Source organism: Mustelus asterias, chromosome 15, assembly GCF_964213995.1.
Source record: "Mustelus asterias chromosome 15, sMusAst1.hap1.1, whole genome shotgun sequence".
In the NCBI taxonomy this organism is placed as follows: Eukaryota; Metazoa; Chordata; class Chondrichthyes; order Carcharhiniformes; family Triakidae; genus Mustelus; species Mustelus asterias.
In genome coordinates this window covers 14,274,394-14,290,618 of record NC_135815.1, presented here as the reverse complement: position 1 = coordinate 14,290,618, position 16,225 = coordinate 14,274,394, and the positions used below count along the sequence as shown (strand labels likewise).

General features: G+C 40.4%; 1 protein-coding gene across 12 annotated transcripts in view; it reads right to left on the bottom strand.

Annotated features, from left to right (window-relative positions):
- The window catches only part of cep170aa (centrosomal protein 170Aa), a 145,849-nt gene that overhangs the window by 12,732 nt on the left and 116,892 nt on the right, over nucleotides 1-16,225 (bottom strand). For 4 of the 12 annotated variants that reach the window (XM_078229533.1, XM_078229534.1, XM_078229541.1 and 1 more), the window contains 4 exons: nucleotides 14,712-14,901; nucleotides 12,400-12,561; nucleotides 9,003-9,091; nucleotides 3,527-3,620 (listed from right to left, as the gene is read on the bottom strand). In XM_078229533.1, coding sequence (XP_078085659.1) covers nucleotides 3,527-3,620; nucleotides 9,003-9,091; nucleotides 12,400-12,561; nucleotides 14,712-14,901 — 535 coding nt within the window. Of the gene's footprint in view, nucleotides 1-3,526; nucleotides 3,621-9,002; nucleotides 9,092-12,399; nucleotides 12,562-14,711; nucleotides 14,902-15,793; nucleotides 15,851-16,225 lie in introns of all 12 variants that reach the window. The other 8 variants (XM_078229535.1, XM_078229536.1, XM_078229542.1 and 5 more) reach the window with 3 other exon arrangements.

The following is a 16,225-nucleotide window of genomic DNA, read 5'->3' as shown; positions in this document are numbered from 1 at the left end:
CCATTCAATGAGATTGTGGCTGATGTGATATAATCCTAAACTCCACTTTCTCGCATTCTCTCCATAAATCTTGATTCCCTATTATTGATTTAAAACGTCTCTCAGCATTGAACATACTTAACAGCCCAACCTCCACAGCCAGCTGCAATAAAGAATTCCATAGATTCACTATCCTCAGAAGAAATTCCTCCTTATCTGTTTTAAATGGACAACCCTTATTCTGAGATTATGCCCTCTGGTCCGAGAGAATTCCACAAGAGGAAACTCTCAGCATCTACCCTATCAAACCCTGAGAGAATCCTATACATCTCAATAAGGTCATCTCTCATTCTTCTAAACTCAAATGAGCATAGGCCCATCCTACCTAACCTCTCCTCATAAGAAAATCCCTACATACCTGGGATCAACCTAGTGAACCTTCTTTGGATTGCCTCTAATGCCAAAATATGTTTCCTTGGATAAGAGGACAAAAACTGTTCACAGTATTCCAGGTGTGGTCTAACTAGTATCTTGAATAGTTTTAGCAAGATTTCCCTATTTTTATACTCCGTTCCCTTCGAAATAAAAAGGTCAACATTTCATTTGCCTTCCCAATTACCTGCTGAACTTGCATGCTAGCTGTGTGACTTATTCACAAAGATCCCCAAAATCCTTCAGTACTGCAGTTTTCTGCAGTCTTTCTCCATTTAAATAATACTCAGCTCCTTGATTCTTTCTGCCAAAGTGCACAACTTAACATTTTCCGACATTATATTACATCGAGGTAACTAAGTGTGTTGATGAAGGTAGGGCAGTTGATGTCATATACATGGATTTTAGTAAGGCGTTTGATAAGGTCCCCCATGGTCGGCTTATGATGAAAGTGAGGAGGTGTGGGATAGAGGGAAAGTTGGCCGATTGGATAGGTAACTGGCTGTCTGACCGAAGACAGAGGGTGGTGGTCGATGGAAAATTTTCAGATTGGAGGCAGGTTGCTAGCGGTGTGCCGCAGGGATCAGTGCTTGGTCCTCTGCTCTTTGTGATTTTTATTAATGACTTAGAGGAGGGGACTGAAGGGTGGATCAGTAAATTTGCTGATGACACCAAGATTGGTGGAGTAGTGGATGAGGTGGAGGGCTGTTGTAGGCTGCAAAGAGACATAGATAGGATGCAAAGCTGGGCTGAAAAATGGCAAATGGAGTTTAACCCTGATAAATGTGAGGTGATTCATTTTGGTAGGACTAATTTAAATGTGGATTACAGGGTCAAAGGTAGGGTTCTGAAGACTGTGGAGGAACAGAGAGATCTTGGGGTCCATATCCACAGATCTCTAAAGGTTGCCAGTCAAGCGGATAGAGCTGTGAAGAAGGCCTATAGTGTGTTAGCTTTTATTAACAGGGGGTTGGAGTTTAAGAGCCGTGGGGTTATGCTGCAACTGTACAGGACCTTGGTGAGACCACATTTGGAATATTGTGTGCAGTTCTGGTCACCTCACTATAAGAAGGATGTGGAAGCGCTGGAAAGAGTGCAGAGGAGATTTACCAGGATGCTGCCTGGTTTGGAGGGTAGGTCATATGAGGAAAGGTTGAGGGAGCTAGGGCTGTTCTCTCTGGAGCGGAGGAGGCTGAGGGGAGACTTAATAGAGGTGTATAAAATGATGAAGGGGATAGATAGAGTGAACGTTCAAAGACTATTTCCTCGGGTGGATGGAGCTATTACAAGGGGGCATAACTATAGGGTTCATGGTGGGAGATACAGGACGGATATCAGAGGTAGGTTCTTTACGCAGAGAGTGGTTGGGGTGTGGAATGGACTGCCTGCAGTGATAGTGGAGTCAGACACTTTAGAAACATTTAAGCGGTTATTGGATAGGCACATGGAGCACACCAGGATGATAGGGAGTGGGATAGCTTGATCTTGGTTTCAGATAAAGCTCGGCACAACATCGTGGGCCGAAGGGCCTGTTCTGTGCTGTACTGTTCTATGTTCTATCTGCCAAGTTTTTGGCCACTCACCTAACTTATCTATATCCCTCTGTAGACTCGGTCATCCTCACCAATTGCCTTCCCACCTATTTTTGTGTCATCCGCAAACTTGGCAATAGTACATCCACATACCTCATCCAAGTCATTAATTGTAAATATATACAGATTCCTGACACACTCCACTAGTTGCAGGTTGCCATTCTGAAAATGCACCTCTTATCCCAACTCTGTCTTCTATCAGTTAGAAGTTTAACAACACCAGGTTAAAGTCCAACAGGTTTATTTGGTAGCAAAAGCCACACAAGCTTTCGAGGCTCTGAGCCCCTTCTTCAGGACCTGAAGAAGGGGCTCAGAGCCTCGAAAGCTTGTGTGGCTTTTGCTACCAAATAAACCTGTTGGACTTTAACCTGGTGTTGTTAAACTTCTTACTGTGTTTACCCCAGTCCAACGCCGGCATCTCCACATCATTCTATCAGTTAGCCATTCCTCTATCCATGCTAACATACTACATGCAACACCTTGGGCTCTTATCTTAAGTAGCCTTTTGTGAGGTACCTTATCAAATGCTTTTTGGAATGCTCTGCTATCACATCCTTTATAATGGACTCCGAATGACAGAAGTTGAGCCAACTGACCTATAGTTATTTGTTTTTTCTCTCCCTCCTTTTTTGAATTAAAGGTGTTACACTGGCAGTTTTCTAATTTCTTTGGGAACGTTTGAAATATTAGTGTCTTCAACTATGAAGACTAATGCAAAGTATTTGTTTAACTCCTCTGCCATTTCCTGATTCCCCATTATTTCCCCCGTCTCATTCTCTGAGGGGCCTACATTCACTTTGGCCTCTCTCTTCCTTTTTATATTTAAAGAAGGTCTTGCTGTCCATTTTTACATTACCTGTTAGTTTACCCTCAGTTTATCTTCTTCCTGTATTATTTTTGGTAATCTTTTGTTTGTTTTTTTAAAAAAAACTTTCCCAATCCTCTGGCTTATCTTTGCCACATTATTTTTCTTTCAGTTTAACATTAACCTTCACTTCCATGGTTAATTTATCCTCTTCCTAGGATCATTCTTCACTGGAATATATTTTTGTTGAGGCACGAACTGTTCTCAGAAATGTTTGACATTGCTTATCAAGTCTTTCCTGCTAAGCTCCTTTCCAGTCCACTCCAGCCAACTCCACTTTCATTCCTGTATAATTGCCCCTATTTAAGTGTAGCAGTTGTTTCTGACCCACGTTTCTCACTCCTAAACTGAATACTAAATTCTACCATTTTATGGTCACTGCTTCCGAGGGGATCTTTTACTCAGATTATTTATTAGACCTGCCTCATTTACAACAGCTACTGCAGTTAAAAAAAAAGGACATGCACACTCTACAGTAGCTCCACTTAGTGAACTGAACACCCAAACCCATAGTTTGCTTACAGAAATATTCAGCAAGCAAGGATCTGGTGGCATTTTCAACCGAGGCCAAGCCAGAAGGAAAATACTGCAAAGCACGGGCATTAAAATTTACAAGGAAGCAATTATGTATACTCAAGTGGTGTGTTCCCATTCCCACCTTATTTGATGTTTTCAAAATAGGAACTTCGCCCTCAGATCGCATTTTGTTTTCAATTTCTTCCCAGTTTCTGTCTTCATTCTTGAACAAAATCCTACAAAACAAGTGTAAACTTTTATTAGTCATTGCTAGCACAAGAAGTGGAAGACAAAACTAACAATACCTCTCTCTCTTCTCCTCCCACCCCCCCAGTATTCTTATTTACTTAGGTTCTCATGAATAGTCCTGCTTAGCAACACAAATCAACCTAATCTCAAACACAACCTAGAAAAAAAGAGCGGCATGGTGGCACAGTGGTTAACACTGCTGCCTCTCAGCGCCAGGGACCTGGGTTAGATTCCCAGCTTGGGTAACTGTCTGTGTGGAGTTTGCACATTCTCCCAGTGTTTGCATGGGTTTCCTCCGGGTGCACCAGTTTCCTCCCACATTCTGAAAGATGTGTAGGTTAGATGCATTGACCTGAACAGGTGCCGGACTGTGGTGACTAGGGGAATTTCACAGTAACTTCACTACAGTGTTAATGTAAGCTGTGACTAATAAATAAACTTTAAATTTTTTAAAGGGAAAATGATGGCTAAATTTACTAACCTGACTGGATGATTTAGTGGCGCTTGTTAATGTTGATGAGAGGTTTTCTTATTTGTTTAGAATAGAATTGTGTATCCAAGCTTCTAATAACTTTTCTTTTGCCCTATTTATGTGGTGCTTCTGAGGTGCAATGCTGCTGAGGTCAGATTATCAGGTGTGATGTCTTTGAAAGATATAACAGTGCAGAAGAACACCAATTTAAATACTGTAGATGATGCATAGTAAACTGCTCAAAGGGGTTGCATATCAAAAAATTGCTGCTTTGCCAAGGAAATAATTGTGCCACTTGAACACAATTTATTTTCTTTCATGGGATGTAGGCAATGCTGGTAAGGCTAGAATGCGATGCCCTTGAACAGAGTGGTTCATTGCAGAGAGCAGTTAAGAGTCAATGACATTGCTGTGGGTCTGGAGTCACATGTCGGCCATACAAGGCAAGGATGGCAGATGGATTTTTAAGACAAAGAACGACAGTTTCATGCTCACCATTATTCAGACGACCTTTACTTTTCTTTCCCAATCTTTAAATTAATTTAAGTTAAATTCCACCAGCTGCTATGGCGAGATTTGAACCCAGGTCCCCAGAACATTAGGTCTACTCTAAGTCGGAGAGACTAAATGCAAACTGGGTGACCGCTTTGCTGAACACCTTCGGTCTGCCCGCAAGCAGGACTCAGACTTTCCTGTCGCTTGCCACTTCAACACACCACCCTGCTCTCCTGCCCACATATCCATCCTTGGCCTTTTGCAATGTTCTAGCGAACCCCAACTCAAATTAGAGAAATAGCACCTCATCTTCCGATTGGGCACTTTACAACCTTCTGAACTAAACATTGAGTTCACCCACTTCAGAGCAAGAACTCTCCTCCTCCCACCCCAATTCCATTTATTTTATTTCATTCTCCATTTTATCGCTCTCCTTCTTTCCATCCTCCCTTCCTCCCCCCTTCTTCAGGCCAACTGCCACATTTCTCAGGCAGTCCTTTAACAACCTGTGCCTTTGTTTCGCCATTCACACATTCTGACCACTTAATGGACACTTTCAACACCTTCTAAGCCTTCTGCATGCTCATTTATATTCCCTTTGTCCAATTCCACCACCGCTCCTGTCCTCATTGTATCAATCGCTGCTGGCTCTCTTTCCTCTCAGCTCTGACCAAGGGTCATCCAGACTTGAAACGTTGGCTCTATTCTCTCTCCTCAGATGCTGTCAGACCTGCTGAGATTTTCCAGCATTTTTCTGTTTTTGTTTCAGATTCTAGCATCTGCAGTATTTTGCTTTTATCCCCAGAACATTAGCTTGGTCGCTATATTACTAGTTTAGTAACATAAAAGGACTCAAGTACATATCCTACTGTAGAAATTGTTTTCAGTTACAAATATGGATTTTTAAAGGTGTAAATGAAAGATAAGTTCTACTGCAATTAGCCACCACTGAAACTGCTCATATACCCTAGGTCAGTGCAATGGATAAACTCTTTGGTACTCTGGAGACTCTGATGCAAGAACATTTCACAATTCTATAAATAATGGGAGCATGCTCTAGTAAACAGTTTACAGAGCAGGCCAAGTTGAATGCTCTGTTAAACCATACACTATTCTTGCTATTGTAATATATTTCCTTAATAGGTCTCTTATGTAGTTATGCTATTGCTATGTTATGAGATTAATTTTTGAATATCACAAATCACTTCATGAAATTTATTACTTAATTCCATTATTCTATGCTCTTCATTTCATTAAATACTCTATACTGAAATTTACAAAGCAAGGTCCATTGCTGACATCACTGGGATTCATAATCTTCAGAATATTTGCCCTACTGTAAATTGGAATTAGAATTAGAGGTGTTTACAATTTAGGAGGTAGAGCTATCCAAAACTAAAACATTAGTAAATCAAAAAATTATAGACTAGGGTTTTAAAATGATCAATCTTTTTTGATATCCCTTGATGCTTCACAAGAGTGTTATTTTACTACATTAAAGACACTATAGAATGCAAGTTATTGTTGTTTGTGAAATGGTATGGAGCTGCAATTAATAGGCATGCCATCATCTGCATAGCATAGCACTTAATCACCAGAAAATAGAAGTACCATAAATTGTGGGATTTGTGCTCAATTCTCCAGTTGTGAAAGGCTTCACGTTTCAAAACATATCCTTGCTAGGTATCTCCCAAGGCACTGACTATGGAAAGTCAGACGACATGTTGTTTAAATGTTTTGTAATATAGTTATTTTTTAAAAAAACACATTTACCAGTGTGTGCACAACACGAAGATAAATCTGTTAGAACAAACCAATGTTCTTCCTTTAAAATCTTTTTTTAAAAAGAAAAGTGGACCAAATTTGGAAATTCAAATCGGATCTAAACCACCAGAGAAAACAAGGAGCCTGGGTAAGCTGATGCCTGAAATAAGGTTAGTTGAAAGAATAACGGGCAGATTGAGTACGAAGACAGAGGCCTGAAATCTGGCCGCCACAATTGGGTCAGACAGGCAGGAAGGAAACCTGCAATTGTAATGATTATATGACATATTCCAACAATAAAACAACATTAGTCCAGGAAGAAAAGCTACTGAATATTCTAAGAAACATCTCTAATGTGGAAATAATTGGGAAAATGTAAACGAGCTACAGGCTGCTGTAAAAATATTAGTTTTTAAAGGAAAAACATTGCTTTGTTGTAACAGATTTATCTCAGTATAGTTGTATTATGCACACGCTGGCAAAACTAATTTTCGGCTTCATATTTCCTCAGTAGTAGAAGATTTATGATTCTGTGCAAACTCAAGAAGGTGCGGATCTGTTAGAATTGAAGTGGAAATCAATCCTGCTAATCTGAGCTGCAATAGCCCTTTAAAAAAGCGGAACAAGGCAAACACTTTCTTCTTCTGAAAACCACTTACATTTTAAAAATCTGCACACATATGACATCTACAATATTCTCACAAGGCAATGCGCTTCAGGTCTTGGTCAGCTCAGTTGGTGGTGTGTTACTGAGCTACTTCTGGTGGTGGACATTGACATCTGTTTATTCTATGCCCTGGCCTCCAGGACTTCCTCCAAGTGATATTATGTATGGAGCAACACCCTTTCACCAGTTGAGTGGCCATGTTTGAATTGAAATCGAGAATTCGTGAGGTCCGGGGCCAATGTTGAGGACCTACAATATGAATGGATAGTGTCCTCACTATTCTGTTAGTGGGCTAGGAAATACCTGGAGTTGCTGATGGAAGAGTCCAGAATGCTGCCGCAGATGATTATCAGAACACTTTGCCTGAACGACCTATAGGCCAATTTTCAGAACTGATCCTCAGATCATTAGTGTGAAGGATTTGACAGGACAGTGCCTAAGGTTTGCTGTGATATGATGCTCAAGCCATTGCCAATATGTTGGTTTATTTTAAACAAATATTAATTTGAATTTGGTAGCAAAGTTCATTAAGTCACTTCAAAGGCAGAAATGGAGAAGGGGATAAGGGGAGGAGAGGGGGCAGGGAAGAGAGCGTGTGGGAAAGGAGGTGGAGCATAGTGGCCGAGATCTCTGCTTTGTAACCGAGTTACTCTGAACAGCTGCGCACATGGTTAGGTGAGAGACTACTTTGTAAAGCACTCCATCTACCATTGTGTTCACTATTCACTTCAAGACTGCTGCCAGCTCCTTGGAAGGCATCTGACTGGTTGCATTTCAACTATCTTCAGCTGTATCTTTTTCCTGCCCACCTCCAGACAGCTATGGAAACCGTCCATGTCTGCTGAGGGTCTAGGGTATGGTGCTTGCTGCTGCAACTTGCTCCAGATCCAAAAACAGCAACATCAGGAGAAGCACCTGCTGCCATCTCCTCAACAATCCTGAGATGTGCAAGCAGAAGTACCTCAGGAGGCTCAGGCTCTTGTAGTTAGTTGCAGCTGAGATCAGCAACCTGTGGTGTTAGGCAGCCACCCCAGTGGATGAGGTAGGCATACAATGTTAGTGGTCAACAAGGTGCCTGCCTGTTACTGGAGGCCCACCCCACTTGGTGCCTCCGGCGATATGTCTTTCAGTCTCACCAAGTCGTATGCTCTCTTCTACAAAGAGGGTGAGGATGAGCTTTGAGTGTAGGTTGCTCAGATCAGGGGAGGTGCCTGTAGGGGATGGAATAGGTGGAGCTGCAAGGTGCTTCAAACCAAGGCATAATATGCAGGAAAATATGTTGCAAGTCTGTTGGGGGCTTGGCACCTGAAGATGCTGCAACACTCAACTGTCATGTTCGCCTGAAATCCTACACGCCTTTGGCACATGGTCTCCAGGTGTGTGCGTGCGCGTGTGTTGGGGGGGGGGGGGGGGGGGGAGAGACACACTGTTGCTTTCCATTTTCTTAGCTACGGGGGGGAACACACTGTTGCTTTCCATTTTCTTAGCTACTTCCATCCTTACCTGCTTGATTGGAGAAACATTCCTCTTCCTACCATCCTTGTGATAACTCTCTTTGCTCCAGCCCCTTCACTATTCACTTACTGGATCTCCAGTAAAAGAGGAAGGCCTAAGAAGCAGCTTCCCCAAGTTTCCTCTCCATTTCTGTTGGTGTTGCAGCTTTACAAACTAGTGATCTTCTCCACAAAAACTTAAAACACTGAAGTTCGCAACCAGACCCAAAAACTCTTAAAGCTTGCTTTGCACTGCCGACAACACCAAATAAAGGTGCAAGATTTCCTCTAAGGTTGTCTGAAACCAATTTCTGGTCAATTGATATCCCACTCAAGTCTTCACACAGTTTATGTTGTGAATCTAAAGCCATTTTCCATCAGTGTAAATTGCACAAGTGTACAACTTTGTTCTGTAATTGTCTCTTCATTTTCATCCTCCCATTAACAAAAAAATGAACATGTAAAGTCCTTTGATTACCTGATCTTCAAAGCAGTTTTCTCCATTGCGTGCCTTATTTTTTGTGATAGCTGAGATACAGAGGTCAGCATCAAACTGTCCAGAACCGCCTAAAATATAAAACATATCCATTAGAGAATATGATAAAAATCAAAGAAAACAAATCATAAATGCAACTGGAGCCCAATTACATTAGATCAAACATTACATTTTTATTCAAATAATCTCACTAGTCCTGTTGATACTTTAAGATGCTAGTAGCAAAAAATAGAGAGGTTACTGTCAAAAGGTGTGGGTTTAGATAACTGTTCTTTCACTTTCCCATTACAATTGTTTGGGATCTCTTCTCTGGGTCATTAATAATGAACTGCCTGGTTTTTGCAGTCAGCAGTGAAAAGGTGGTACTCATCACTGTCTCGAAGGAAGTTGCCCACAAAGGCCTGGCAATCTCGGTGGCGTGCATGTCACCTTCCATGACATTAATATGAATTTGGCACAGGTCGGGGGGATCTCCATGTGTACATCAATACTGATGTCATTAAGCCTGATAAGCAGCCAATCTCACTGAAGTAGTTGCAGCCAGTCACATTGAAAAAGTGGCAGACAATAAATCAAAGTTAAAAGCGCTGATTATCCTTCACTTTTCAATCACACTATTTACAATCTATATCAATGACTTGAATGAAGAGACCAAATACATGGTACTGAGCACAAGAAGATAGGCAGGCCAGTAAGTTGTCGAGAAGATAAGGACTCTACAAAGGAATATAGATTGGTTAAATGAGTGGCAAAAATTTAACCGGTGGAATATAATGTGGGAATTGTGAACTTGTCCATTTTGGCAGAAAGAATAGAAAAACAGTATACTATTTAAATGGAGAGAGATTACAGAACTCAGTGGTACAGAGGGATCAGTGTGTCCTGGTACATGAATCACAAGTAGCTAGAATGTAGGTACAGCAAGTGATTAGGAAGTAAAATGACATGTTGGCCTTTATTGCAAGGGGAATGGAATGTAAGTACAGGGTCTTGGTGAGACCATGTCTGGAGTGTTGTGTTGTTTTGGTCCCCTTATTGAAGAGAGGATATTGTGCTGGAAGTATTTCAGAAAAGTTCATTCAACTAATGTCTGGGATATCTTATGAAGAAAGTTTGAAGAGGTGGGACTGTATCCATTGGGGTTTAGAAGAATGAGAGACAATCTTAATGAAACATATAAAGATTTGATTTATCATTGTCACATGTATTGGGATACAGTGAAAAGTATTGTTTCTTGTCTGTTGTACAGACAAAGATTACTGTTCATAGGGGAGAAGGAAAGGAGAAGGCGCAGAATATGGTGTTACAGTCATAGAAAGATCAACTTAATACAAGGCAGGTCCATTCATAAGTCTGATGGCAGCGGGGAAGAAGCTGTTTTTGAGTCGGTTGGTACATGATCTCAGACTTTTGTATCTTTTTCCTGACGGAAGAAGGTGGAAGAGAGTAAGTCCAGGAGGCGTGAGGTCGTTGATTATGCTGACTGCTTTTCCGAGGCAACGGGAAGTGTAGACGGAGTCAATAGATGGGAGTCTGGTTTGTGAGATGGGACTGGGCTACGTTCACAACCCTTTTGTAGTTTCTTGCAGTCTTAGTCAGAGCAGGAGCCATTCCAAACTGTGATATATCCGGAAAGGATGCTTTCTATGGTGCATCTGTAAAAATTGGGAGAGAGTTGTAGTGGGCATACCTAATTTCCTTAGCCTCCTGAGAAAGTAGAGGCGATGGTGGGCTTTCTTAACTATAGCGTCGGCCTGGAGGAACCAGGACAGGTTGTTGGTGAGATCCTGAGGGAGTTTGATACACTGGATTCCCAAAGGAGTTTTCCTCTTCTTGGGGAAACTAGAAGACATAGTTTAAGAATCCCTTTTAAAGCAGAGATGAGATATTTTTTCTCTCAGTGCCGAGTTAGATTGATTTCCTTGTTATGTTATGGAGGCAGACAGGAGTTGAGACCACAGAAAGATCATCTATGGTAAAGGCAAAATACTGCAGATGCTGGAAGTTGAAACAAAAACAGAAAATGCTGGAAAATCTCAGCAGGTCTGACAGCATCTGTGGATAGAGAATAGAGCCCATATTTCGAGTCAAGATGGCACTTCATCAGAGCCCATCAGCTACGATCTTATTGAATGGCAGAGCAAATTTGAAGGGCTGAATGGCCTACTCCAGTTCCCAAGTTCTTTGTCCTAATGTTTCTATGTTTCTAATATAATTTTACAGAATAAAAAAGGCTAGGACTTGTATATGCGATTACGGTAGAATCTGAAATTTTAATCAACTTTTAAAATATGTGGAATTTATCAATGGTTTTTTGCAGCGAGACGAATAGTTTAAAAATTAAAACTCTCAGTTCAATGATTTTTTAAAAAATAACTGCAATCTGCAGAGTTCACCCTTTGCAGAAGTGCAAGATCGCTGACAGCACATATAAACTCCCGATGTTATTGTTAGCATTCACTGCTGTTGCTCCTCAAAGACTAACAATTTTGCTGCCATTACGATCACAAAAATATAGGCCAACTGATAATATTGAGCAATAAAACCAATTTGCAATTGTACAGAGTCTTGAAAACGCTAAAGGTGCTTAACAATGCATAAAAATAAATTCAGCCAAAAATTAAATGCCAGGTCAGAGAAGAAAATGGTGGATGGGATGACCCAAAGCTTGAATAAAATGGTAGGTTTTAAGTGTGGCTTAAATAATGAGAGAGACGGGGAAGACTTTATGAAGAAAGCTCCAGAACGTGCTGTCTAAGCACCTGAAGCTACTGCTGCCAATGGTGAGACAAAGATGGGAAAACAGCCAGTCAGAAAATTGGTGTGGTTAGAGGTTTATAAGGGGAGATTATGAGGCAATAGTTGGAGGGGGCCAACTTAGTTTGGCATGAACATAGGTGAATGGTACCTGTGAGGGTTGCGGTTTGGGCAATAAAAGCTTTGGATGAGCTTAAATTTACAGTGGGTGGAGGTTCAACTACAGCAGATTAGTGGGTGAGTCTGGAGGTGACAAAGTTTCTACAAGGGTTTCATCCCCAACTGGGTTGAGAAGGGGTGTCGGCAACTGATGGTGCGAGGTGGACGTAGACAATTTTTATGAAGGAGAGCATATGGAACTTAGCAATCTAGAACACATTCTGCCAAATGACTATGGATGCTGCATCAATTGAAATCTCAAGACTGAGATCAACACATTTTTACTAGGTAAGGTTATCCCGTGACATTGGTAAAGGATGGTAAAAGAAGTCCAGGTACAAATCAGCTGTGAATGAACAGAATGCCATTACATTCTCAAGCAGCTGAACAGCCTACTCTTGTTTCTATCTCTCTGATATAAAGACTATGTTCCTTAATTAAGATCAATTTCTGCGACTCTTACTTCATCCCTACTCCACGTCTTCCTCTTTGTAGCCTGATCAGCAACTTCTAAAATCCGAGATCTGGAATCATTTGGTCTGCCATTTCCAGACGGTGGTTTTATACATGGCACTGGAGGGATTTTTCTAAAGTTCAAACTTTCATCAAAAACTCGATCAACCAACTGATCAGGAAAAAAAGATATAAGTTATTGTACCTCATTTTATGTGAAAAAGGTAAAAAAATATTTTAGCTTATTGTGCACATTTACAGTGGGCTTATATTTTGCACCAGAAAAGTCTGAAGGATTCCATATCCATTCCCCACCACTCCTCCTGGAATTAGCAGCCTGTATGTAGCTGGCAACATTGCCCACCTCTAGATGAAGGTGATTCAACATTTCTACTATTTTACAAGTCCAAGCTCTGGAATAGTGGAACAATAATTACACCAATTTCCACTGTTATTAAATGGACATCAGCATCAATTTTCTGGTCCTTCAAACTTTTCCAGTTTAACTTAGCAGTGAAACCTGGACTGAGTGTTCGTTTAAGGACCACTGCTCGTGACATTCAGAATTCTGTGCATCAGAAATGTAATGAAATTAAATTTTCATATTCAAACAGATGATCAAACTGAAATGGGCGTAAATTAAATTCATCTACTCATGGAAAAGGGTGAATTGACACTCAAGTTATGGAAAAATATCATATTCTGGTTAGTTCACCTAAATTTCAGCACAAGTTTCACTAATTTAAACAGTAAAATGCAAAATATAGCAAGCAAACTGAAGGATAATTGATTTTTTTGTTTTTTTTGGGTTTATATAATTACAGTGCTATATGCCAGAGAATAAAACTTGTTTTAAACAGTTAATACTGAAAAGTACTTCTCTTTTTCTCAAATTCCTCAAGTGGAAAATACTTTTACGACAGGTATGAGCTTTTTTAAGCATGCGTCAAAGTAATTTGTCCAGCTTATACTCATTATTTAGCAGAATTAGTAACCGTACTTAACAGTAGCTGATGTGAAGAACACGCCATTTGCGTGTCACAACACTTGCATAAATGAATTTAGAAATTTGAGGAATTAAATCTCTAACATCCAAGATTACAGCTAGAAAGCAATTTATTTCTCAGATTAAGCGACCTTAAGTACAAACACATCAAAGGTGGCATGGTGGCTAGCACTGCTTCCTCACAGGTCCAGGGACTTGGGTTCAATTCCTGGCTTGGATCACTGTCTGTGTGGAGTTTGCACGTTCTCCTGCGTGGGTTTCCTCCAGGTGATCCAGTTTCCTCCCACAGTCCAAAGATGCATGGGTTAGGTGCATTGGCCATGTTAAATTGCCCCTTAGTGTCCCGGGATGCGTAGGTTAGGTGGATTAACGGCGTAGATACGTGGAGTTACGGGGATAGGGCTTAGGTGGGATTGCTGCCGGTGCAGACACGATGAGCCGAATGACAACCTCCTGCACTGTCGGGTTTCTATGACGCAATGCTCTTGTATTCGATTCTGGGATTCTATTCACAAGAAATAAGAAATCCACAGAAGGCTAAAGTGTTTGTGGCAAAGCTTGATTTACAAATCATAATAGTTCAGATCTGGAGAAGGTGGCAATTTTTATGATTTTTGTTTAAAAATTGTATTTCTAAAAGAGGCTGTGTGTAAGATTATGCGACAAATGCTAACCTCATTCTTCCGCATAACCATTAAAAATCCTTTCATTTAGCATTACATATATAGCCTAAGATCCCAGATGGGCACCATCAGGGTTGGGAACGTGTAGAATGGAGGCCAACATTTACTGAATGTAAAGCAAATTTTAATTAGATTTACATTTCAATTTTTAAAATAAATTTTAAAATAATCTGGCTGCAATTTGTAAATTATGTAAATCCAATTTAAAGGGCATATTTTAGTCCTATTAAAAAACAATTACACAAATATTACACAAAACAGCCACCGAGATTTCAAGAGCTTGATGAGATCCAATAAGGAACCAACACTTATACAAACGGTAAGATGAATAGCTAGGTTAATTAGTGAGGGTTAAGACAAAACAAATGTATCTAATGTTCAAATGTTAATGCAAAATACGATAAACACTTCAATTTTGCCATCAAGTTTCTAACTTTTCACTTGAGCAACTACTGAGGTTTAGTTTTAAAAATTTCATGTTGAACAGCAATTACAAAAAATATAACTGCACATCAGCAAATGTCCAACAAATAACTGAACCAAATAGTCAAGAAAAGCTAAGGAAAATAAAATGTGTTTATAGTACTCAGGATGGAAAGCTAGAACAAAAAGGAAATAAAAAAAAGCAAGAACCTTAGGCATTCCTCCATGAAGCTCTCCTACCTCTTCCCTTGTGTCAATGGTTGAACCAGGAGTGGTGGCAGCAGTGCTTACTGTGGTACTAGGGGCAGTCCCCGATGAACTCACAGAATCTATCTCACCTGCCACGTCATGGATCTCACGTGCAAGGATGGCCAGATCCTTGGCCAGGTCTTGACTGATCCTGATCATAAAAGAAACGCACACCAAATCCTGAAGAATTACCCATTACAAAGTTTACCAGCATTAATTAAAACTATTACTGTGCTAAAAATCACATCAGTTTGATCTTCACCAGTGAATATAGGGCAGCCCTGGAACTATTTTTTTTAGTGACTGCCTCATTTATGTAATGCAAACATCACATTACATAACTCCCAAGATCTTTGAAAGAATTTTAAGCTTCGCTTACATTAGGAACAGTTGTCTTTTAAGAAAATTTGATCACCTGATCACCAAATAATTCCCTCCCACTATGCTGAACATTGAAATAAAACCAAATTGGTACAAAGGAATCTCCAAGCGATGCTAAATCATAAAGCCAATGAGAAATAGGTGAGGATGAAGCTTATATTTGAAGCTGACATCTTTCAAAGAATGGGAAAGTTTGAAACAAAACAATAGGAAAGCCTCTGCTATTCTGTTAAATGCCACTGGTTAGCCCAAACTTGGACATCATTCCTGCTGTCGGTTCAAAACAATAGGTTGAAGTAATGGTCCTACACCAAGTCAGTAGAGAAATGCAGAAAATTGGTATAAACTTTCAAAACAAGGATTTTCCTCAATGCCAATAACAAATTGTTGTAACTTCAGTTGCCCCAGTCTGGAACATTCAAGGATTGTGTGGTCAAACAGAAGTCCAGGATGCTGTTGTGCCAGATTACATTAGTCAGATCAGCAAGACATTCCCTTTACAGATTCCTAGCGAGTCCAGCAACCAGTGTTCCTGGGCTATTAACAGGTGACCAGAAAGGCAAACCTTGTCTCTGCCCAAATTATGTGCATGTCTTTTGTTCTCGGAATGGAGGAACAGAGACCTCTGTTGCCAAAACAGTGATATACCATCTCGGGCATACCTGTAAAATTCTGGAATTGAGCAAGTCTGCAGGAGCCTCAGGTCGCCGAATATCCACCTGTGGGTAGACCTAGTTTTAACAGTCTAATTAATGGGTCAATCTTCATTTATGCAGTTACATTTTTCTCCTAATGGGAGTACTGCAACCTCATTTTACACCCTTGAAAAGTTTTGGGCTTCAAATTCAGACCGCACAACTATTATTATATCTGCAGACAAATGACAATTGGTCTACATCATCAGGTACAGCTTAATGTTTTGACCCTGAAGCAGTTTGCTGTTATCTCAATGCAAGTTTGTTTATACACCATAACTAAATGATGGATCCCAGACTTTGTTTTCATAGGTTTCTCAGATACACTTACTACCCTGAGAGGGAGAGATGGTCATCCAGTCTACTTCTGGAGTCAAAAAGAGTTTCTGCATGATGTCA